The following is a 24,386-nucleotide window of genomic DNA, read 5'->3' as shown; positions in this document are numbered from 1 at the left end:
AGCATTATCGACAATAGCCAAATTATGGAAAGAGCCCAAATGTCCATCAACTGATGGATAAACTGATGGATAAAGAAGATGTATATATATACAATGGAATATTACTCAACCATAAAAAGAATGAAATCTTGTCATTTGCAACGATGTGGATGGAACTAGAGTATTATGCTAGGTGAAATAAGTCAGTCAGAAAATGACAAATACCATATGATTTCACTTACATGTGGAATTTAAGAAACAAAACAGATGTACACAGGGAAAGAAAAAAATAACAGGAGGCAAACCATAAAAGAGACTCTCAAGTATAGAGAACAAACTGAGGTTGCTGGAAGGGAGGTTGCCCGGGGTGATGGGCTAAATGAGTGACAGGTAGTAAGGAGGGCATTTATTGTGATGAGAACTAGGTGTTACATGTTAAGTGATGAATCACTAAATTCTACTCCTGAAACTAGTATTACAGTGCATGTTAACTAACTAGAATTTAAATAAAAACTTGAAACATTGAAAAAAAGACATTATCAAAGGAACTTTCTCTACAAATCCTCAAAATTATTTTATTTATTTATTTATTTATTTATTTATTTATTTGCTTGTTTTTATTTATTTTTGAGAGAGCACAAGCAGGGGAGGGGCAGAAAGAGGGGGGGTCAGAGGAGCCGAAGTGGGTTCTGTGCTGACAGCAGCAAGCCTAATGTAGGGCTGGAACTCACAAACCACGAGATCATGACCTGAGCCAAAGTTAGACGCTTAACTGACTGAGCCACCCACGTGCCCCAATCCTCAAAATTATTTAAAAACAAGAATGTGGGGCGCCTGGGTGGCGCAGTCGGTTAAGCGTCCAACTTCAGCCAGGTCACGATCTCGCGGTCCGTGAGTTCGAGCCCCGCGTCAGGCTCTGGGCTGATGGCTCAGGGCCTGGAGCCTGTTTCCGATTCTGTGTCTCCCTCTCTCTCTGCCCCTCCCCCGTTCATGCTCTGTCTCTCTCTGTCCCAAAAATAAATAAACGTTGGAAAAAAAAATAAAAACAAGAATGTAAAGAAATCTGTCTTGTAATATCTCATTAGGTATTATATGCTACACACTATCCTAAATTAAAAATACTAAGCTCAGGGGCGCCTGGGTGGTTCAGTCAGTGACCGACTTCGGCTCAGGTCATGATCTTGCCCTTCATGAGTTCAAGCCCTGTGTTGGGCTCTGTGCTGACAGCCCAGATCCTAGAGCCTGCTTCAGATTCTGTGTCTCCCTCTGTCTTGGCCCCTCCCCCACTCATACTCTGTCTCTCTCTTAAAAGTAAACAATCATTTAAAAATTTTTTTAAAAAATACTAAGCTCAAATTTTTAAATAATCATAGTCTAATCCAATATTACATTAATTACATATAAGTTAAATATATATATATATATATATACCCACAAAGTTAATAAAAAGGGTAGGGATAATTGACAATTCAAGCATCAAAAATCAAACTGAATTGAGTGAAAATAAATCAGTAAAAAAAAGGGAACAAATGAACTACTATAAATAAATATGTTTTATTTGCTTGATAATGGTTTAGTAATAAGAAACAAGTGTTTAACATCTATGATTTTTCACAAGTTTGCTACATTGATAAAAATATATTCTTTTTCAAAAAAAATTTTTTTTTCAACGTTTATTTATTTTTGGGACAGAGAGAGACAGAGCATGAACGGGGGAGGGGCAGAGAGAGAGGGAGACACAGAATCAGAAACAGGCTCCAGGCTCCGAGCCATCAGCCCAGAGCCTGACGCGGGGCTCGAACTCACGGACGGCGAGATCGTGACCTGGCTGAAGTCGGACGCTTAACCGACTGCGCCACCCAGGCGCCCCAAAAATATATTCTTTAAAAAGGAACAACTCAGTTTTAAGAGGCTAAACATACCCCACAAAGAACCACAGCAGATCTCAGAAGTGAATTCCTTTTCATACATGTGGATTAGTGGTTTTTTACATGCAGGAGACACATATAGTGGGTTAACGTTGACTTCAGATGGTGGCTTAGGTGATTTCTCAGGTGCTTCCACTAACCCAGCATACACTGTGAAGAAGTAAAGGTAAGATATTCAGAGAAATTACTAGTGTACACACCAAATATGCTTGAATGTTTCCACAAATAAGACACAGCATAGAAAAGTTTCTTTTCCTTTATTGTATTTTGTTTATCCAGGATTTATCATTTCTGTAACTCCTAAACCATCAGATAACACAAATCATGATAGTTAAAGTACTTTTCTGAATATGAATGTATTTCAAATTACCACAATTAGATTGCCAAAAAATAATAAACCCAGATGAGGGACTCGATTACTTATTTGTAGTTTATTTTTTCTTCAATGTTTATTTATTTTTGAGAGAGAGGGAGACACAGAATCCGAAGCAGGCTCCAGGCTCTGATCTATCAGCACAGAGCCTGACACAGGGCTTGAACCCATGAACTGTGAGATCATGACCTGAGCTGAAGTCAGATTAACCGACTGAGCCACTCGGGTGCCCCATACGTACTTGTAGTTCAAATTTAGGTGCCATAAAGACTCAGTGAAGAATATATTTTTTAAAGCATATATTCATCTGAATTTATGTTAACTGAATATCAGAATGATTTCATTCTTTTCGGATCATGAACCAATGAACCAGTGGTCAAACACTACAATGTGTGAACAGACTACAACATTTGGAGATTATATTAACATACTTACAGATGGCACTGGCAAAGTCAGCATTTGCAGCCCTCCCAGAACTATTAGAAGGAGATGAGTGGCTGGCAGAAAAACCTGATTGTGTTGACGCTTCCAATATATCCATGCTGTCATTCTTGTCATCAGGTGCTGCTGGTGCAGCATCTGAGGCAATGGCATTTGAGGCCTCACTTCTACCACCTGGCTCCTAAAAGAAGATCAAAAACCAATTTTGACTTTATTCAGAGATTAACTGTGAAAGAAATATAGTATGCCTAGAGGTCATTTGGAAAAGAGAATGCAAAATTTGTAGCATTTATAATTCCGTGCCCTTTTATTTTTTTAAACATTTTTAATGTTCATTTATTTTTTGAGAGCAAGAGAGACAGAGCGGGAGTGGGGGAGGGACAGAGAGAGAGGGAGACACAGAATCTGAAAGAGGCTCCAGGCTCTGAGTTGTCAGCACAGAGCCCGATGTGGGGCTCGAACTCACATACAGTGAGATCGTGACCTGAGCCCAGTCAGCAGCTTAACTGACTGAGCCACCCAGGCGCCCCTATCCTTTTAAAATCTACATTTCTCAGAAGAACTCAACAATCTCATCCATTGAGACAATTGATGTCAGAGGAAAAATTCAATGAACTTGAAATCCCTAGCTGTGAAATTTGGGGCCTAATATTTGTGGAATTTTATTATATACTAAGTACACTGTTAGTTATTTTACTTACATATTATTGTGAATCCTTATATCAACCCAAAAAGTAAGTATAATTATCTTCAGTTTACTTACAAGGAAACAAACGCTTATGAAAGTTAAATAATTTATTCAAAGTCATAGAGATAAGTAGGAGGGCCAGAGTTTGAAGCCAAAGTTTGATTTTAAAGCTTATGTTCAGCTATGCCATGCTAAACAGCCACTTGAAAAAATAAAAAAGTCACCAGAGTTGGGGGTATCAATTCTATTTTGTCTTATGACAAAGCTAATGATGGAATATCAACCAACACAAATTCTAGGGTGAACATGCCACACTGAAAATCTGGTTGGCTTCCATCAACTTACGTAGAAGAAACTCAAGGATAAAAGCCACAAAATGGACAGAATGTATGTGGGGAGCCATGTCCTGTGCAAAACATACCAACTGTTTTGGTAAGCCTTTCTATTGATAAGCATTTCTTTGCATCTAAACAGTGATTCTTGGCATTGAGAGAGCTGTACTGCCCTGTCAAAGACTTGTTTTTATGACCTTTCCAGCAACAAAAGTATTGTATGGCAACATGTCTTTTTTAAATTAAAATGAAAAGAATACCCATTCGTTCTGTAAATGTCAAAAACTGTTCCCTGCGATAGAGATACCCAGGGGTGCTAAGAAAACAAAACTGATATAGGGTATCCTGTTTTAATGTCTTTAATTTAGATAGACAAGTAGGGAGGGGGGTGGGAAGAGAGAGAGAGAGAGAGAGAGAGAGAGAGAGAGAGAGAGAGAGAGAGAGAGAGAGTTTCCCACTGCTTTCCCATTGGAAACTATCTAGGGAATTTTCTTCCTTCCTCAATTTCTTCCGTAATTATTGTGTCTATCTATCATAGACCAACTCCTAGTTTGGACCCTGGGATTGGGTGAGTTGACAGAGAAAAGTAATTGAGGATGGATTAAACATAGCTTCTGCCTTGTAAGAGTTCACAATCTAGTATGGCAGAAAAGCAAGTAAACAACCAAATACAATGTCACATGTACTAAAATTAAACTATAGGCAAAACGCTTGCAAGCACACAGGGAGGGGTATATAATTCCATCCTGAAAAGTCAAAGATATTATATAAGTTGGATCATGAGGATGACTAATTACCCAAGCAGAGAAGAGGTGAGGGGGCAGCCTTACAGACAGAGGGAACAGCTTGCATAAGGGCACTAATTCATGAAAGAGCATGGCATCTTGTAAGCCAGTTTGTGGGATAGGACAACAGTCTGGGAAAGTAAATTGGCATGATCTTCCCTCTGTCTGGAATATCACCTGTGTTTTCAGATATCTAAGAACTTCCTGTTTGTCAAGAATTAGTTCAAATACCACATGCTCCAGGAAATCTCTGTGATCATTCCTATTGATCTGGCATTTGTGAAGCTATTTGACTATTTTTAAAACTATTTATAAAGTTAGTAATGTTTTGTGAATGATAAAATCATTGTCTAAACACAATACATTACTTCTATTTAAATACTATGTGTTAATAGTTCCTCAAAAAGTTAAAATAGAATATAGCAATTCCACTCTAGCAATTCTACATCTAGGAATTCCACTCAAAATAATCGAAATAATCTAAAACAGGCACCCCGATAACATATGGTTGTACACCAGTATTCATAGCAGCACTGTTCATGATAGCCAAAAGGTGAAAACAACCCAAGTGACCATCAACAGATGAATGGATAAACAAAATGTGATATATTCATGCAATGGAATATTATTCATTAAATGAATATTAAATGAATATTATTCATTAAAATATTATTCATTAGGGGCGCCTGGGTGGCGCAGTCGGTTAAGCGTCCGACTTCAGCCAGGTCACGATCTCGCGGTCCGTGAGTTCGAGCCCCGCGTCGGGCTCTGGGCTGATGGCTCAGAGCCTGGAGCCTGTTTCCGATTCTGTGTCTCCCTCTCTCTCTGCCCCTCCCCCGTTCATGCTCTGTCTCTCTCTGTCCCAAAAATGAATAAACGTTGAAAAAAAAAATTAAAAAAAAATATTATTCATTAAAATGAATTCATTAAAAATGAATGAATTCATTGATTAAAAATGAATAAAATTCTGATAAATGCTACAACATGGATAAACCTTAAAAATATTATGCTAAGTGAAATAAGCCAGATACAAAAGGACAAATATTGTGTGATCTGCTTATATAAGATACCTAGATAGAAAGTAGAATAGAAGTTATTGGGAACTGGTGGGAGGCATAATAGGGAGTTAACTGTTTTAATTGTTTGGGATGATGAAAAAATTGTAGAAATTAATAGTAATAATGGCTGTACAACATTGTGAATGTACTTAATGCCACTGAAATGTATACTTAAAATAGTTAACATAGATAATTGTATGTTATGTATATTTTACCACAATGACAACTTCCCAGAAAAAAAAAATGTATGTGTTAAGAGACACTATCCAAAATGTGTGATCTGAGTAATAAAAGCAAACAAAAAATACATTTTTGTCCCTAGAAGTAAATAGAAACCATACAAATGAGAAGAAGTAAAGATCTACCTATAGCTATAATTTAAAATGTTTAAGCCTTTAGGATGGAAGTTAAAAATATATGAAATGGCTGAAAATGTGAAATATCACATGAAAAAACACATTTACAAGGTGAGGAATTCATTCTCCTTTTCAAATGGTGTATTACCTCCTGTTGATGTTCAAAGTCCTGGGATGTCAGTCTCTCCAATCCTTGACCATCTGTCTCTGCTGTCTCTGAGTAATTTTCTCCTTCACTGAGTTCAAAGGCTCCACTTTCTTCATTGGTTCCACTGACTCCCTTACCTCCATTTACCTTGACTCTTCTTCCATTGCCTATATTGGCTCCATGTTCTTCATGGTCTCCAATGGCTGCACTGCCCCCACTGGCTACACTTCCTCCATGGCTTCTACTGACTCTCTGACTTCCATAGCTGTTGCATGTCCCTTCTCCACCATCATTTCCATCTCTACCATCTTGCTTGTAGCTTCCATCGCCATAGCTTGGTCTGATAACAAGATCCAATTAATGATAGAGAGCCACCGAATACAAACACATTTGAAAGTCAGCAAATAAAACAGAATTCAGATGTGTCTGATACATATGTACCACCTCTAGGAACATTTTTGTTCTATGTGAACACTACCGGTATAATATGGACAAGAAAAATACCCCTATATCCTGTCAATCTTAAATACTGAATTGACACCATAACCTCCACCAATTCCTCAATTGCATGTGGATGGCAGATGGAAGAGAACTTGCATCCTTTATTAGGAACATGTGTTAGGTTAGCAGCATGAATATGTTTTTTTTTTTTTTGCTTAAATAATAGACTACATGCATTAGCAACTTCACAACCACATAAATGATCAAACCCATATTTTTGGCACAACCACAACATCGAATAATTCTTCTTGCAATATATTTAATTTCTGTTGATTTTAATATATGCCTCAATTTTCTAACATGTGTATTGACTACTTTGCTACAGAATCCCATTGATTTTTTCTATTACCATCACCAGGAAATAAGTAATATAGATTTCATTAAGCTGAGAGAGTCATTTAATTAGTTGCCAAGAACACCAAGCTTAACAAAATGTCTCAATGATTTTTTTTTTGTTTAAGACACAACATAAACATATACCTAAGATAATTCTGAAACCAAATTTATTTTTTTAATGTTTATCTTTTAGAGAGAGAGAGGCAGAATGTGAGTGGGAGAAAGGGCAGAGAGAGAGGGAGACACAGAATCTGAAGCAGGTTCCAGGTTCTGAGCTCTCAGCACAGAGCTCAATGCTAGGCTTGAACTTACGAACCGCGAGATCATGACCTGAGCCGAAGTCAGCACTTAACCGACTGAGCCACCTAGGCACCCCCAAAAGCAAATTTATTTGAGAATGGAATTCCTGGTAGATTTTTTAGTTGGCAAAAAAGAAAAAAACACTATTGAATGATCTGTAGTCTGTTCTGCCATGTATATCCACCAATAACATTTGAAAATTAACCAAACAATATATGCATTTCAATATTATAAAGCAAACAATTCTCCCACTGATAATTTTTCTAAAAATGTAAACATTTACTATATTAAGTAATCTTCTTCGAGAGCAGTTTAAACACAAACCATGAGCATATGTAAATAAGAACACACTGGCCTGTTTTGAGCAGGAGAAAGGAACTATATATATAGCAAACAACTGGTGGCATGCCAAAAACATCACTTCATTAAATATTACCACTTTTGGCAGCTGCTCTATAAGAAGATAAAATTGAATGAGTACTAAATTTAGTTACAGCAGTTTGCAGAATTCCAAGAATAATGCCATGTTAGTAAGTTTCAGCCTAAAATTATCAGGTGAAAGTCAAGTTTGCAATTCATTGTTCTCAGCAAATTTGGAGATTTTGTTTGCAATATCAGGGTTTCATCACACAGTTATTACGTGGCACACTATTTGTTACCCCATTTCATATACTCACTGTGGTTTTACAGCATAAGATGGCTCAGTAGCACTAATTTTAACAGAAACATTAACAATTCCAGTTATAAGGAACATAATACTTGAATACTAATAAAATATACCATATAAAAATGCAAAATGAAGTGTTTTGCATCAAAATAATTTAAATATATTATTGAAAAATGAACCATTTACTAATATACAAGTGCAATTCATTCACCCTTTTGGTAATAAAATTTGAAAGTAAAACAAACATGCAAATAATTGAAACATTCTAAAATATTGGTAGTACAAGTAATCCAGAAAAACCAACCTTGGCCAACAAGGAGCATCATCATGATTATTGTCTTTGTCATCAATAGCTTCATCATTGTCATTATCATCATGGTCTTCACCAATATCATTAACCTGACCAACCTGGTTATCCAAGCCATCATTGCCATTGTCATGGTCATAGGTATCTTCATAAGCATCATTAGAATCATCATCATCACCATAAGTATCAGCACCAGTATCATAGAGTTCAACATAATCACCATCCTCTTCAGGTGGCTGAATGACAGGTGCAGGAGTTAACCAATCATTCCGGAAGATTTCAGAGAGTGCATTAGAGCCTACCCATTCATTTGTCAAGTAAACAGGGGGTGATATTTTTCCTACTTTAAATCCATCTGGAACCTGTGTGCACAAGAAAGGTTAATGCAGTCTCTAGTAGCCTTTTATTTTCTTCTAGATTGGAAAGTTTCCAAGCTGGCAATATTTTAAAATATATTTTCAATTGAAATGAAGATATTTATTTACAAGATAAAGCCAGCATTTTTTTAAGATTGAATGCCAAAACCCAAACTTCAGGCTATGATCATTAATGGCCTTTCTGGATCACAAAGAGAAAAATTTATTCACTTTGTTTTTTATTGCCCCTACTTTTCTGCTGAGGAGTAGACATTTTGTTTTGGTGATAGAAAGTAAAACAGATTATTTGATGCTCTATAGAGGGTATACTCATTTTTCCCTTTCATTTTATCCTCTGATATTAGGATTAAAACGTAGCTCTTAAAATTGATACTTAATTGCCTAGCTCTAGTTTTGTACATAGGTTGTCTTAAAGTAACTCAAACACTTCTAAGAACCAAATTAATATAAATGCACCTTTAAGTATGGTGTCATATAAGCAATCTTTAGGCAATCTGAAAGAGATGTGTATGTGGAGGGTAGGGATAATACAAAAGTAAAATGGAGTGACCTGAAAGCACACTGTGGAAACAACTGGCAGACTATTGCTTATGCTGTCAGAGGGCATTTTATTTTTCTCCAAATGTGTTATTTTTATGTATTACCTCATAATCCAAAAAATTATATTAGCTAAAAGTGAACATCTAGCTTTTACTCCTTGATTTGAGATTAGCTTCTACAAAGACCTTTCTATCCCTCCTATCTGAACATGTTCTGACAAAAGCATGTGAATATAAAATATTTTATGATCAGTTTAAAGTTTCTCCATTTCAAGATTAATTTCTAGATTTCATATTCTGCATACTCACATAGCAATGGAAATCTATCTTTGAAATACTAATTAAAAAACAACACTTTGGCCTTTCCCTCAAGTGAAGATGAAAATATGCAGGTCTAAAGAAGTTTTTTAAGAAACAGATAAATGTGTTAAGAGTTAAGATGGCAACCTACATGGACATCAACCAGCAACTTCTGATCAATAGTAGAATAAGGCGGTGATGACTGGGACCTCCTCCAGGTTACAGGACTCTCTTCCTCAGAAGAAGATTCTGTAGAATGCCAAAAAGACATTAGTAAGTGATGACCACAACCATTGCGTTCATTTTTATAGTGTACCAGTTCAATACCTTGGTATGTTTCTTGTAGCTTCTTTCCATTCAGGAAATACCACCTAATAAATTATCATGGGGCCAAAATCCTAGATTTCTGTTTTCAGGAGTAATGGCAGGCTCAAGGTTTGTTCTGTCGTAGATCTACATGGCTTTTCTGTTTTCAATATTAAGTGTACACTTGCTAAATATTTCTGTGTGAGAAGGTATCCAGTAAGACTGGTAGACAAATAGTTTCATTTAAAAAATAATATGTATCTAGGATAGGAAGAGCTAGGTGGTATCACTGGCCTCCCATACTAACTAGTAGAAAAAGAGCTCAACAGTGCATTAGAAGATGACAGATTAGACAACATTTTCAAGAGGAGAGTTGACCCTGCAATCTTAATCCCCCAATTTCCACTCAGTGATATATCTTGAAGTATTTCAATACAGTTGAAAAGTGAACAACTGAAAAGAGACAAAACCTAATGCTTTTTATAAAGCTGGGAATCTTTCTATAACGATGTTGTGCACTAGAATTTTCTGCAGTGATAGAAATGTTCTGTATCTGCATTGTCTAATACAGTACTAGTAGCTGCACATGGCTATTGAGCATTTGCAATATTGCCAGTGTGCCTGAGGGGTTGGCATTTTAATTTTAGTTTTAATTTTAAAAGCCATATGTGGCTCTTGCTATCACAATGCACAGCTGAATTATATAGTGTAAATATTGCCATTTAAAATGCAAATTTAGGGGTGCCTGGCTGGCTCAGTCCATAGAGTTTGCAACTCCTGGTCTCCGAGGTGGAAGTTCAAGCCCCTTGTTGGGTGTAGAGCTTACTTAAAAATACAAAAAAAAATCTTTAAAAATGCAAATTTACCTGGATTCGAAGTCTGGAGTTTTGACATTAAGATTTATGGTATAGTAAATAGCACCTGTGGTTAAAATCCAGTGAGAATATTTAGGCTCAAAAATCAGTAGATCTGGGTGAGTATCCCCAGAAAAAGTTTCACTAAGGGGGCACTTATGTCCCTGCTTATTGTTTTAGTGTGCTTGGACATTGAAGATAAACAGTACTATCCCTTTTTTTATTTGCAATATTGCTATTTATAGCTATGGTATAGACACCACAACTCCAAAAATCATGTATTTGCAAACACTTCTATGTTTTGAATATATTATCCAGAATGCACTCTACAATTTATGTCTGTATCTTGTGGCATAGTACTTTTGCAATTTATTATCTTTCTTCAGGAAACTTTTTTTTTCTCAAGTCTGTGGGTATGTTGTTAGGCTAAATAAGAAATTTGGGTGAGTGTTTGAGATTTTGAGGCAAATTTGTGGTAAGCTGCTCTGATTTCCTGCATAGTAAAGTATGTAATCTAGGTCTAAGTAGCACACACAATAAAATAATAGAATTTTAGAGTTGAAAAGAACTTCAGCTATTACCTACACAGATGCTATCCACTTCTCCCCCTTACCAATGTTCATATAATTTCTTTATTTAAGAAAAGGCAATATAAATAAACCTTAAAATTTTAGGTGTTTTCCCAGTATTAGCAAAATTAGTCCTAGTCAAACCAGAAAGATTCTGAGAAAAATATTCTTAAAGTTACTTTTCATGCAAGCTTATTTTCTCACAAGACAATATTTCTGTATGAGAGGACACTACTATTTAAAGAATTCTACCATTATCTGAGTCTCCTAAGAAGAATGGGGTTTTTAAGTTCAGGTCTTCAAAATATTTGATTTTTATACAGTACACTTATATGCCTTTTTTGTTATTAACATTTTAATAAAATCTGTGTTCTACGTTTTTAAAGATGACTTGAGGACTCGGTCAGGCATTTTGCCCTTGCTAAATTTACTTAGGTTGGTTAAAAGTACATAGTGCCAGATTTTATAATCTGAGACATAAGGTTTAGCTTTATCTCAATATTTCACAAATCTATAATTCATTTAAACTCTTGGGGCGCCTGGGTGGCGCAGTCGGTTAAGCGTCCGACTTCAGCCAGGTCATGATCTCGCGGTCCGTGAGTTCGAGCCCCGCGTCAGGCTCTGGGCTCATGGCTCAGAGCCTGGAGCCTGTTTCCGATTCTGTGTCTCCCTCTCTCTGTGCCCCTCCCCCGTTCATGCTCTGTCTCTCTCTGTCCCAAAAATAAAATAAAACGTTGAAAAAAAAAAAAAGATTTTAAACTCTCAAAAGCATATCATAAGATAAAATACTTGTTTGAAAGTATTATCACAAATTGTGAAGTGATTTTGTATGATTTTATTAACTTTTCATGTGTTTTGAGTAAAAACATCAATTTGTAAGAGTTAGGGATGTTTATGAGATACTATATATATTTTACTTTGGGGTGTTGAAATAACATATTGATAAATAAAACACATGCCTAAAACTACTCCACTTAATATTTCAATATTTTAAAGATTGCTTATACATTTTAGCCTGTTAAAACGGTCTCTCCCAAGTTCCTTTCCCATATTTTTCACACATGGTACAGAAACTAAAGTTGACATCTCCCACCTCCCCAGACACATTCCTAACTACTACCCAACTTAAAGAGAAAAATAAACTTCAGAAAAACTAGTTTCCATTTCTCAAAGGTCACCCATGACCACCCAATTTGCAAATCCAATGGCCTTCTGGTCTTAATTCTACTTGGCTTCCTTAACACTTTTGATTCATTTCTTCTTGAAATTCTTTCTTAACTTCTGCAATACAGACTGTTAAATATTAGGTCCGTGTTTTGACTGTTTAAACTTTGTGCTTTGAATCACCTGATACTGCTGGGCAATTTTGAGGATTTTGTGAACTCCTTTGTCTGATGTCAATGGGCTTCTGAGCTTGTTCCAAAACAGACCGCTGAGGAACACTAAATGAAAAGACAGAAAAGCATGTGCCATGTCCTAATATTCATAAAGGGAATATATAGATCAACATCAATACCAACAAAAAATTTTAACTATATGAGTATATATCAAACTAAAATAAGTAGAGCTGAAGTAAAATTTTCAAATTTCCATTTTCCCCCAAATGTGCTATTTTATCTAGAACAGAGAAACAATTTCCAAAATACAAATAAAATGTTTCCATATAGTATATGTTTCCTTTACATATCGTATTTAATTTCAAAAAATTCAATAAACTTTCTTTAAGGTAATATTCAGATATTATTATATACCTAGTAACACAGTGATAAACATAACTTAATATGTATGCGTTGATTTTAAGAAGATAAAAACTTATTGTCATGTCAAATATTCCACTGTGATCATCCTGATTTTAAAAGCTTGATGTTTGCGTTTTTTAATGTCCTGGTTTAGATTTAATGTTCCTGATTTAGCTAAATGAATGGACATACAAATAGGACACTAGTTTTTCACATTCAAATTCAGGGAATATTCAGAAAGCTTTTTCGGACTGGTGCTGCTAAATTTTATAGTTGCTTTGGAATTTCCATATAGGAAGGACTTTGGTTATTGATCTAGGCCTAGAACATACTAGAGTCTTTTCTATGACCCCAAATTTCAGGAAAGACTCAAGTTTTATTTAAATTAAGTTTATAAATTTAAGATGCACCCGGGTGTCTCAGTGGGTTGAGCATCTGACTCTTGGTTTCGGCTCAGGTCATGATCTCACCTTTTGTGGGTTCGAGCCCCACCTCAGGCTCTTTGCTGACAGTGCAGAGCCTGCTTGGGCTCCTCTCTCTCTCTCTCTCTCTCTCTGCCCCTCCCACGCTCGTGCTCTATCTTTCTCTCAAAAAATAAGCTTAAAAATTAATTAATTACTTTTAGAAATTTAATCATATTTAAAGTTAATATATTTCCTATTCATAAATTCAACAATCCCTTTAAAATGTGAACAGCCAATTGTAGTTTAACAGAAACTTTAATGGGGTTTTAAGTATATACGGGGTTTTAAGTAATATGAAGTAGGAATATATGGGGTTTTAAGTAATAATGAAGTAGGAATATACATACTACATAACATCAACACTATGCAATCTGTCCATACTGTCCAGTGTCTTGAATATAGTAGGTGCTCAATAAATATTTAGTAAAGACTGAGTGAATGAATATAGGATAAGATCTCTCCATTATAATCTGGAGTTGAAGGGGGTATAATTTTTAAGGAAAATCTACCTTAAAATTTAGTTTTTAGATATAACACAAAGCAGAAACATCTAAAATATGAAACACGATCTTTGAAAATCACTGAAGATCACCAATATTACAGAGATTAAAGGCACAGTGACTGTTATAAAATATCATTGATATAATATTGAGATTTAGATTTGATTTTTCCCTTAGGTCATTTCAGGCTTGTCCATTCCATGGCATTAGCTTCTGAGGTTAGGAATTCTGTGAGTGTTTTAATGTGTCTTACATGTACATGAGATTCATGATGTACTACATGATAAAATGTATAATCAAAGTACATGATACACGTGAAACTTCACATCTTTTTATTATAAAATACTAATTGAAAGCTGTCCAAGAATTCATTGATTTTTTAAATTAAATTGTGGATTTTATCAGCAAATTCTAAAACTAAATGACACAGAGACTGCAGTATATCCAAATGTAAAAGATCTAGTTAATGGATTGCTGCAGTTAAGGTTTTAAATGTAGGTCAACAATATCATTTATGGTGATGCGTCATTAATATTTTAGTTTTGACTTTACACAAAACTTAGTGTCAAATAAATAAATACCTTTTAATTTTCCATGTAGTAGTAAGTTATGAGCAATTTGAATATAGAAATTAGAGACACATACCTTGAAGAGAACTTGACATAGCGTGCACAATCTTGATTGTAAGGCACTGAAGTAGATCTCTCTTGGACCTTAAAGACACAGGGCAATACTGTGGTAAAAATTTTTATCATAAATTCTTTTGAGTTATTAATCTATGGATGAAGATTCCTTTCTTCATATAGAGATATTTTCCTAAAAATACAACATATAAAATCTGATTTTCATAAATAGATTGTATTTTCCTAATTTTAGTATAACTTTATAGCTGCTTAACCATAATTTCTGATGGTATCCTTAAATTTTAGTATAATAACAGATTCTGGACATTATATAATCAAACACTTTAATTTTCGTATTGAATAATCTGTGCCCCAGAGAGGAAAATAACTTTTCTAAGAATTTACATCAAGTTAAAGGATATCTATAATCAGAATATAGGTCTCACAACTGCTAATTTAATGTTCTATATTTTCATATTACTTTTTATATCAAGTCCAAATTTCTCACTCAGAATTTAAGCTCAAACTTCTCACCCACTGACCCTTTTAAACTAACCCTAGATTTTCAAAAGCTGTAACACACACACAATACATCATTAAAATCTCTTGAGTCAAAACTGTCCCACCTTTAAGAAAGTATGTTTTTTTTTTCACTTTACAATTTGACTATATTATGACAATCAGTTTTCCAAATACTTTTTCAATTCTAAATGAATTAGTTTGGTTTCTATTAATTATTCCTTCATCTAATGCAGCAAAATGCTTGAGAAAAGAGCACATATAATGAATCAGCATCCATCAGTGGGGCACATTATTTTCTGCTAACATTAGTAGATAGGACCATGTAGTGTTGCCTTGCCTCATTTAGTTTTGTATCATTAGGTTTCTACTTAAAATACTTTTTAACTAACCAAAACAAATAGGTTATTCTGGCATTCAACAAGGTAGTCACACTAGATTCTTTAGAAAGAAAAATTAAACATGTTACATTTTTTTTAAAACTCTAGCATTTTCATGCTCATAAAGTCATTCTATAGGTTCTAGAAACGTGACTTATCAAGGTTATGATCGATAAGAAATGAAAAATGTTGTTAATTGTTCACCTGTTTGGTAATGTGTATTTCCAAATGTAACCACATGTTTAGTAGTATGGATAATAAGCATCTTTTTCCATATTTGATTCATATGCCCTGGCATTATATTGACCCAGACTAGGTCTCCCTGGTTCATTAAACTGATCTCAGAAAGTTTATTGACACTAGTAAACCAGAGGCCAGGATTCCTCAGAAAAGATAAAGGCCAAAAATAAGAAAAACTAATGCCTAATAAGAATTGGCTTGTTGAATTTTGAGGAATTTGGTCCCAAAAAGAAGATGATTAGTAAGAATAGTATGTATGAGGCAAATGATGTATTCCAAACCAGTCAGGCATAACTCATTATATTTCCTGTTTAAAGAGGCATGCTTAAGGTAATAATTATCTGAGAGTAGGAGTAAAGTCATAATTTCATAAGGCAGAGAGGGAGACATAAGGCCTTTTGTAATTAAATAATACAATCCAGTTTATGTTCCTTCTGCCAGTGGTTAGTATTTATAAAGTAATATTCTGTTATTCACTCCAGAGGACTGTTAGTATCAGAAGTAACATATTTAAAAAGAATAATTGTCCATGAAAGATATCACTGTGAAGCATCTAGAAGGAAGAAATATAGTGATCTGGGACCCTTGTGCTGATTAAGAACAATGAGACTTCTGACTCACTATTAATAAGGCAAGAATTTGAGTTCTTTACTCAGCCACCTGATTCATCCTTAGTGATCAAGAAATTTTTAGATGACTAGCTGTTATGAATGCTAGCTATGATGATAATATCTTGTCCTTATGGGAACTGAACCTGCAACTTGGGCTTCACCAATACCCTATGCTAAATGCTGTTAATACAGTCGTGAAAACAGAATCATCCTGGCTATGAGGACTGACTTGATTATTCCTATAAGTGTAAGAAAATAAACCACAGATTAAATGATCCAGATGCTGTCATAAACAGAACAGAGACAATGAACGGAAAAGGTATGCGTGATTGTGTTATAAGCTTAACTACCCAAGTTTTTTATGAGCAATGTTTTTACTTAAAAGAATGACAAGACAACTATGATTATTCAACTTGGGCATTTGGCAGGCATTTTATTTAAAATCAGTGAAATTAGCCAGTCAATTCAAGGAAAAAACAACTGATGTTATTTGTTAGTAGTGATAAAATTGAGCTTTGAAGTAAAAATTTAAATTTTAAATTTATTATCTGTCACCATGCACTTGGCAGCTTATCAATAATCATTTTTCTGATGAAATTGGTGATATTAATAGATGCTGTTTATTGATGTTGTATAATGAAATGTGTAAATATTTGGAAAGACCTACATACACATTGAAATAATATTTTCCAACTGACCAATGTATTAAGATACAAAATTGTGCATGAGTAAAACATCTATTCATAGCAAATAATAGAACAATAGTTTTTAATATTTATGAATATGCAAAATTTCACTGATAGGGTTTTAAGTTCCAGTTCCCTAGCTTTAGTGTATTATCAAAGAATATCCACAATTATCTGAAAAAGCTATGAAGATTCTCTCTTCCCAATTACTTATATGTGAGAAGCCAGCTTGTACTCACATAATTCATTTAGCATATATTAAATATATGGTAACAAATGGGATGCAGAGCACATATGAGAATCCAGTTGTTTTCCATTAAGCAAAATGGAAAATAGTTATTGTTTATTAAAAATTATTTCTTATGTTGACATATAATACTTTTAAATGAATTAGTAAATATTTTATTTTTTGTTTTAATTTCTAATACATTAAATATTGGATGACACAATCCACATAAACAAAAGTTTTTGGGGGGTCTTCAATGTTTAAGAGTATAAAGCATCCCTGAGACCAAAAAGTTTAAGAACCACTGTTTTAGGCACTTAATGTCACGGCAACTCATACTGAGAAACTTACTTCATTTCCTTTAGGATTTGGAACATATGGCTGCAATGGTTCTATTTGGACTTCAGCCTGAATTGAATGAAATACTTCATCATTGTCTGATGATTCATCTTCTTTGTCCTTTGAAACAAAAAGGAAAATAAATATTTTAATTGTTGTTAAAATACAAATAATATGAGTAATTCTATCATCCCAATGTACAATTTAAAAGAATAATTTTCAAATATTAAAATTGATTTAAACCAGAAGATTCTAATAGTTTGTGGTTCTGGATTCCCTTTAGAATCTGAGGAGATTCTAGGGTTGCCTGGGTGGCTCAGTCGGTTGACTTTCCAACTTCGGCTCTCATGGCTGTGCTCATGAGTTCAAGCCCTGCATCGGGCTCTGTGCTGACAGCTCAGAATGTGTAGCCTGCTTCGGATTCTGTGTCTCCCTCTCTCTCTCTGCCACTCTCCCACTTGGACTCTGTCTCTGTCTCTCTGTCTCTCTCTCTCTCAAAAAAAAATTTAAAAATAAAAAAAAAAGAATCTGAGGAGATTCTAATTGCATATGGACACAGATATCTGCATATATTTTCAGGGGGATCATTGACCACCTGCAGCTAATCTGTTAGACCCAGGTTAAGAATCTCCGGTCTAAAGCTTACCTCAAAATCTCAAACTGTCACTTTTAGTAAGCAGTTATAATTACAAAGTTTGGTCCTCCTGTGCAATGGAAGATCTGAAATATAGCAGTGCAAATATTTCTCACTAATTGAGCTCTAGGGGTTTAAGAAAGTTTCTGTTTTCACACTTAAGCCAATCAATATTATTTCTTCAACTCAGAGTAATGAAAATTAGTTTTCTTTCCTTTGGCTAAAGAACTCACATACGTCTCTAAATGCTAACAAATTTTTAGGTAATTCAAAAGATCTATGACTTTGATTTAATATTAATTCTTTTCTTTTCTTTTATATTTTTGTTAAGAATCACACATAAAGATATGAATGCCTGTACAAGATCCTAGGGTCATGGGATTGGTAACTATTATTTATTGACCTTTTCTTCCATGTTAGAATGGCTTCTCACATATATACTTAAAACACTGAATGACAATAAGTATGTGTCATGCTACCAATGCCATGGGTCTTGCATGAATGTATACAACTCTTTTTTATAAATGCAAAACCCGTTAATTCAGTTGTTACTAGCGCTCATTGATATTAGCCAATTAGGTCCTTTCTTTGCTTATTGCTTCTACCTTTTCTCAAGTTAAACATGTTAGGGAAATAATATGTGTTTAATTGGCTCAATGAACATAAACCAAAAGACTCACTTATCCAGACATTCAGACAAGATACATTTGTAATTACTACATTAATTATTATCAGATAAATGGATTTTGACACCAGGGTTTAATTTAGGATTCCTTTATGTAAATGGGTGTTGTGAAGTATTAGAAAACAACTGCTCTCCTAATCCTGCTGACCTCATTAATTTGCTTATAAAGACCACAAAATCCTTCACTGTCAGATTAGATCTGCCAAATTGAATTCAGCAACTCCAGCCAAATTATTTTAGAGGATTTGAAAGAATGAAGTTTTGATTATTCCAAAATAAGCTAAAGATAGTAGCATACTGCATTTCAAAAGAGTGCAGAGATGAATTTGTAACTTATGTCATGTTCAAGGCAGACACTTCATTAATTATGTAAAATAGTGGAACATTAGTGAGACAAGTCATATATATGGTAACTATATACAAAATATTTTGGAAACTGCTTTACCGTTTCATTTTAACCTTGATTTAAACATGCAAAATAAAAAAAAATAGTATACTTCACTTAAATAGCAGAGTTCAGCATTCTAAGGGGAAAAAGGCAAATTAACTTAGAGGTTAGAGGAGTAAAACCAAAGTTGTTCTTTTGTCTTTAATTTTAATGAGTTATATTTGAAAGTTTGAGCTATGGCAATAATTTTTAAATATCCAAAATAGTAGTTTTAAAGGTCTATACAGTGTTCCTTTATTGGTTAAGGGAATAATAGGTAGAATACTAATAATTAAAGCTATATCTCTACAAAGATATTAAACAATTACCTGGATTATTCAAGCAACTTTTTCTTTCTCAAATTTAGTCATAATTACCTGGAAATTTTAGGATAATTTATTTGAAGCACAAATTATTAAGTTAATTTTCTTTGGGACACAAGGAATATTTAGCTCATTTGGTTTTACAGAGGGAAAACATGAGCATGGACTAGTATGTTTTCTCTGCATATTTGATTCAGTAAAAATATCAGAAAGTCTTACATTTGCAACTTGTCTCAATTCTTCCTCGTGCTGATTAAAGATATCTTCCCATCTGCGCTGGCACCTTCTCCTGCAGGCTTCTAAATCTGAGATCTCAAACTCTTCAGGTCTCTGTGATAGCTTTGCCCGGAACCTCTTTGGTGATAGTCTTTTTGCCAATGCCTGCCTTAGACTAGAAACTTTTGATTTTTTCTTCCCTGCCTGTTCTGGTTGAGAGTAAAACATGTTTGAAGACAGACTTTCCATCAAGGTTTGCAGTGGACCAAGTGGCTTTGAGTTATGTGAGTTTGGTGCTCGAAGTAAGTCTCTTGATAGTCCCTCTATCAGTTCTTGAACTGAGCCAACTGCCTGTGGGGCCTCTAGCGCCCAGATGTGTGCCTGAGGTGACCCCTCAATTTGCCCCTCTACTGGAATGAGCACTTGAGTATCCAAATGTAGTGGCAACAGCACATGGTGGTTCTGTGACAGTAGGGGCAGGAATACCTGGGCATGTACTCGTAATGACTCAGGTTCCTCTGCCTCAGTCTCTGCCTGTGTGGGCTCAACAGCCTGTTCCTGTACCTCTGGCTGTTCAGGTACCTGGTTCTGCTCCAGCTGTTGTTCAGGTAACTGGTTCTGCCCCTGGTGTTGTTCAGGGGCCTGATCCTGCCTTTGTTGTTGTTCTGGTACTTGATCTTGACCCTGAAATTCCTCTGGTACCTGGTCCAGATCCTGTGGCTCTTCTGATGCCTGGGGCTCGGCCTGAGCCTGCTGTTCTTTTGGTACCTGGGCTTGTAGCTGTAGAGGCCTAGGTGTCTTAACCTGAGCCTGTAGTGGCATGAGCATCCAGGCTGCCCTCCGTAGTCTTGGAGGTGCCTTAACCTGCATCTGTAGGGGCCTAGATGCCTTCGCCTTAACCTGAGCCTGTAGTGGCTTAAACACGCGAGCTGCCCCTTGTAGTCTCTGAGGTGCCTGGGCTTGCCCCTGTAGAAGCCTAGGTGCATTGTCCTGAGCTCGTAGTGGCATGAACACCCTGGCTGCTCCCTGTAGATGCTGAAGTGCCTGGACCTGTGGCTCTTCTTGATCAGGCAACCACCTTGGCTGAGAGGGTTCTCCATGCAGAACTCTAAGTGGTCTGCATCTACTGCTAGTTGGCAGTCTCAGAAGCTCATGAGTACAAGAAGGTCCTCTAGAAGGAAACACACAAATGATTGCTATATAGTAAGAACTGCCAGCGGAGTGAAGCCACTCAGGCTTCACTTTTTTTTTTATTTTTAAAAATGGACATTTTCTGCAATACAGGTATTTTCAGTAAATCCTTCTTGAATCATTCCTATAATGTCTGAAGTATTCTTTGTATTACTAATATACTCAATATTAATTATCTCATAAATTACTTTATCATTCTACTACCCGAAATGAAAGAATCTTTGAATAGTAATAAAATTTTTTCCTCAACATTTCCTTTCAAATATGTTTTGAAAAAAAAAAGATCTGTTATTTGTTGTATCAGAAAGGATTACTCTTCTGAGTCAAATGCAATAGTACAGGATCAACTGTCTTACATAAATTGCTAACAACAAATTATATGCAATTTATCTAACACACCTGAATCTTCTCATGGTGTACTGCTCCTTAATAGCTTCTTCTCTTTCAAATATCAGAGGTATTCCTTTGTATAAAAAAAATATACATAAAAATCAGCAGAGATTAATGCAATTTGCCCTAGTGAATTTTCACCATTTAATGCTCAGGATGTCAAGTAAATTTATAAGGACAAGAAAGTAACCCTTCAAATCACACCTGGTTGGTAATGTAGACAATATCCTAGTTCTTAGAACCACTTTTGCAGCACAGTGAAGCTATTCCATACAGATTAATTTCTCTGGGCACAGGAAAGGGAATTTAGAAATTTGGTTGCTGTAATTCTAAAGAGAAATAATTCAGAAAGGCAAAGGGAGAAAGGGACAAGAGGAACTCTAGATGGTTTCTGAGCATGGCCTACATGTGTGTGATGTAGATGCAAGAACTTTATGTCTTGGGCCCACATCTATCTTTGGTCCTTTCGATGAGGATCTTTGAAATTGAGGATCAGGATCTTTGGTCTTTTCAATGAGAAGGTGAAAATCTCAATTCTGGGTTTTACACTTACATTCAACATGTTCAGCTTCTTTCATTTCAGCTGTGCTGTACCGAAATAGAGAAGCTTACAAACAAGAGATTTCTTTTGAATTTCCTATATAAAAGTGTTTAGGGTAACTATATTTATATCTAAGCAATTCCCACATAAATGTGGCTTTTTCTGCAGGTAACGTTCTGGAAATCTTGCAGCTCTGGAAATTAGCAAATTCTCAAGTAGAAATGGGGTCTTCCTGCACCAAATTCAGACTGGCTGGCTTTTGTAATGCTGGTCCAGTGAATTTTCCACATGGTTAAATAAAATAATTTCTGCTGTTTCTCACTCCAAAATAGGATACATATAATTATGCAGGAGGAATAAACTCTATTGCAATAAATTCTGTAGCTATTCTGAGAATGCCTGCTATGTTTCAGGTTTCTCCTTTTCCACTACATCACCACTCACAACACTGCCTATGGTGCCCCAAATTAAACGTGGAATATACCATACAACCTATAAAGTTAGAACTTCCTAAGTAGTTTACTCTGGATTTGATGAAAATCCATCCTGCCATTTTTGGCATTAATATATAGTAACTAACTTTTATTTGTATAAATTAGTTCTTTTAATTACATCTTATAGTTGAAGATTAGTGTATAAAACAAACTTTATATAGTACACAGAAATTACTTCAGAATTAACAGTCAATAAATGAGTAATTATAAATCCATTAATCTCAATGGAGTTAATTAAAAAAACAGAAAAAAGCAGTAAGATATAGATTTTGTTATATTTTTATTTATTTTTTTCTTTACTTAGGAGTTTTCTTAAAATAAATTTGGCACATCACAAAATTATTCTGGATGCATTCAGGGTTTTTGTAAATATAAACATTTGCCAGTTCTAATCAGTATCAGTTTAATCCTATATATATATATATATACAGATGACCAGGTGAGAGATAATTAATTGCACATGGAATATTAGTGGAAAAACTAAATATCAAAGGCGTCAGAATTTTTACTTTCAATGTAATTGTTAAGAAAATATTATTTTTTTCCTGAAAAAAAAAGAATAAATTTTGCTTTCATCTAAATATCCATTCCAGTAAAATGAAAGTTCACATATTCTAACCTTTTTTCTGTCTCTTTTTAATGATTCCAGTAAGATGCTTCTTTAATGACTCAACAACATGTCCTTCATTTTTTATATTCTGAACAAAAGGGTGATGAAGCATGTTTGCAGAAGTAGGACGAAATAGGAAATTTTTTATCATGCACTTTTCCATGAAATTGTGGAACTTACGAGACCTAAAAGAAATGAGTCAGAGATAAAAGAGTATCCTCAGGACTACTATATTTTCTCCCACCCTCATACACATGCCACTCTGCAGATCATATTTTTGGAGAGAGTTGCCTCTAGTTATAATTGTCTTTTCAATTGCCATATATCCTGCAGCTTGACAATATACATTATACTACAGATAAGCCAGAGTCAATGGCATTTAAATAGTAGTAGAAACTTCAAGGAGTACAGAAATATGTACATGGTAAAAAGTCAAATGATGGTATGGCAATGAAGTGGTTAATGCAATATATGCAGGTCATGAGACTAGACTGGTCAGCCAACAGGAGTCATACTTTGAAGCTTGAATGTTTCACTTGACTATATGTATTTTGAGCTATGGAGGTGTAGGTATGATGATCCAAAAAAGGATGTTAATAGCAACAGGACTAACTAATTTTATAAAATGGCCCATGAAAACAGATGTGGCCAGAAAGCCTGAATCTGTGGTAAGGGTTAAATTGAATCACAAGGAAAAATGTCAGCAATCAAATCACAGTCACCACTTTCACCAGGGCAAGCAATAAATACTAAGAATAAGCAAGAGCTTCAGACATTCAATCAAAATGCTTCAGTGTAAAGGGTTCCCAAGTTTAGTTGGCTGGTAGCACTCTGGAAGAACAAATTCTCTCCTTTAGATCTGTGGATGTTTTTCAATGGGCTGAACAACTGAGTTATATATCACAATCACTGACAGCCTATCTAGGCACAGTAAGAAACATCACAAACAAATGATTTCTATTGGTCCATGCCATTAATGAAGAAACAACTAAACATGCCATTAATTCCAGGGCAGTGACATCATCATAATATATATGGAAGGTATTACTTATTTCTAGTTGACTAGCTAGCTTTTAATGAAAACTAATCATTAAGATACTAGTTTTTAGGAAATACTGTCCAACAAAGATGTTGAAACAGGATTATAAAATTAATTAAAACTCATGTGCTACATAAAAAAATGTCAAGTTAATGTGTTTAGAAAATTAAGTCATTTATCTTTACCATCCACTGGATTTGACTTTGGGGGCAGATTCCCGCAAAATAACAAAGAGGGCTTCCAGGGGCTGAAGGTTACACAGGGCTGCAAAGGAAAATAGATATGTTTAGAATGAATGAGAAGGGTAACAACAGAGCACATTCCTCATTCCAGAGGGGATTCTCAGTGTTCTTTCACATTTCATA

At 35.0% G+C, this 24,386-nt stretch overlaps 1 protein-coding gene across 1 annotated transcript in view; it reads right to left on the bottom strand.

The window, feature by feature from the left end:
• NRK (Nik related kinase) overlaps positions 1-24,386 on the bottom strand; it is a 147,855-nt gene that overhangs the window by 19,865 nt on the left and 103,604 nt on the right. The window contains exons 10-21 of the mRNA XM_030305595.1: positions 24,207-24,285; positions 22,992-23,167; positions 21,347-21,410; positions 19,760-20,927; positions 17,484-17,591; positions 14,493-14,560; positions 12,492-12,586; positions 9,567-9,664; positions 8,197-8,561; positions 6,089-6,428; positions 2,716-2,902; positions 1,902-2,057 (exon numbers count right to left, since the gene is read on the bottom strand). Coding sequence (XP_030161455.1) covers positions 1,902-2,057; positions 2,716-2,902; positions 6,089-6,428; positions 8,197-8,561; positions 9,567-9,664; positions 12,492-12,586; positions 14,493-14,560; positions 17,484-17,591; positions 19,760-20,927; positions 21,347-21,410; positions 22,992-23,167; positions 24,207-24,285 — 2,904 coding nt within the window. The remainder of the gene's footprint in view (positions 1-1,901; positions 2,058-2,715; positions 2,903-6,088; positions 6,429-8,196; positions 8,562-9,566; positions 9,665-12,491; positions 12,587-14,492; positions 14,561-17,483; positions 17,592-19,759; positions 20,928-21,346; positions 21,411-22,991; positions 23,168-24,206; positions 24,286-24,386) is intronic.

The sequence above is a fragment of the Lynx canadensis genome, chromosome X, assembly GCF_007474595.2.
Source record: "Lynx canadensis isolate LIC74 chromosome X, mLynCan4.pri.v2, whole genome shotgun sequence".
Classification (NCBI taxonomy): Eukaryota; Metazoa; Chordata; class Mammalia; order Carnivora; family Felidae; genus Lynx; species Lynx canadensis.
The sequence above is the reverse complement of the archived record's forward strand: the minus strand, read 5'-3'. Positions and strand labels throughout refer to the sequence as shown.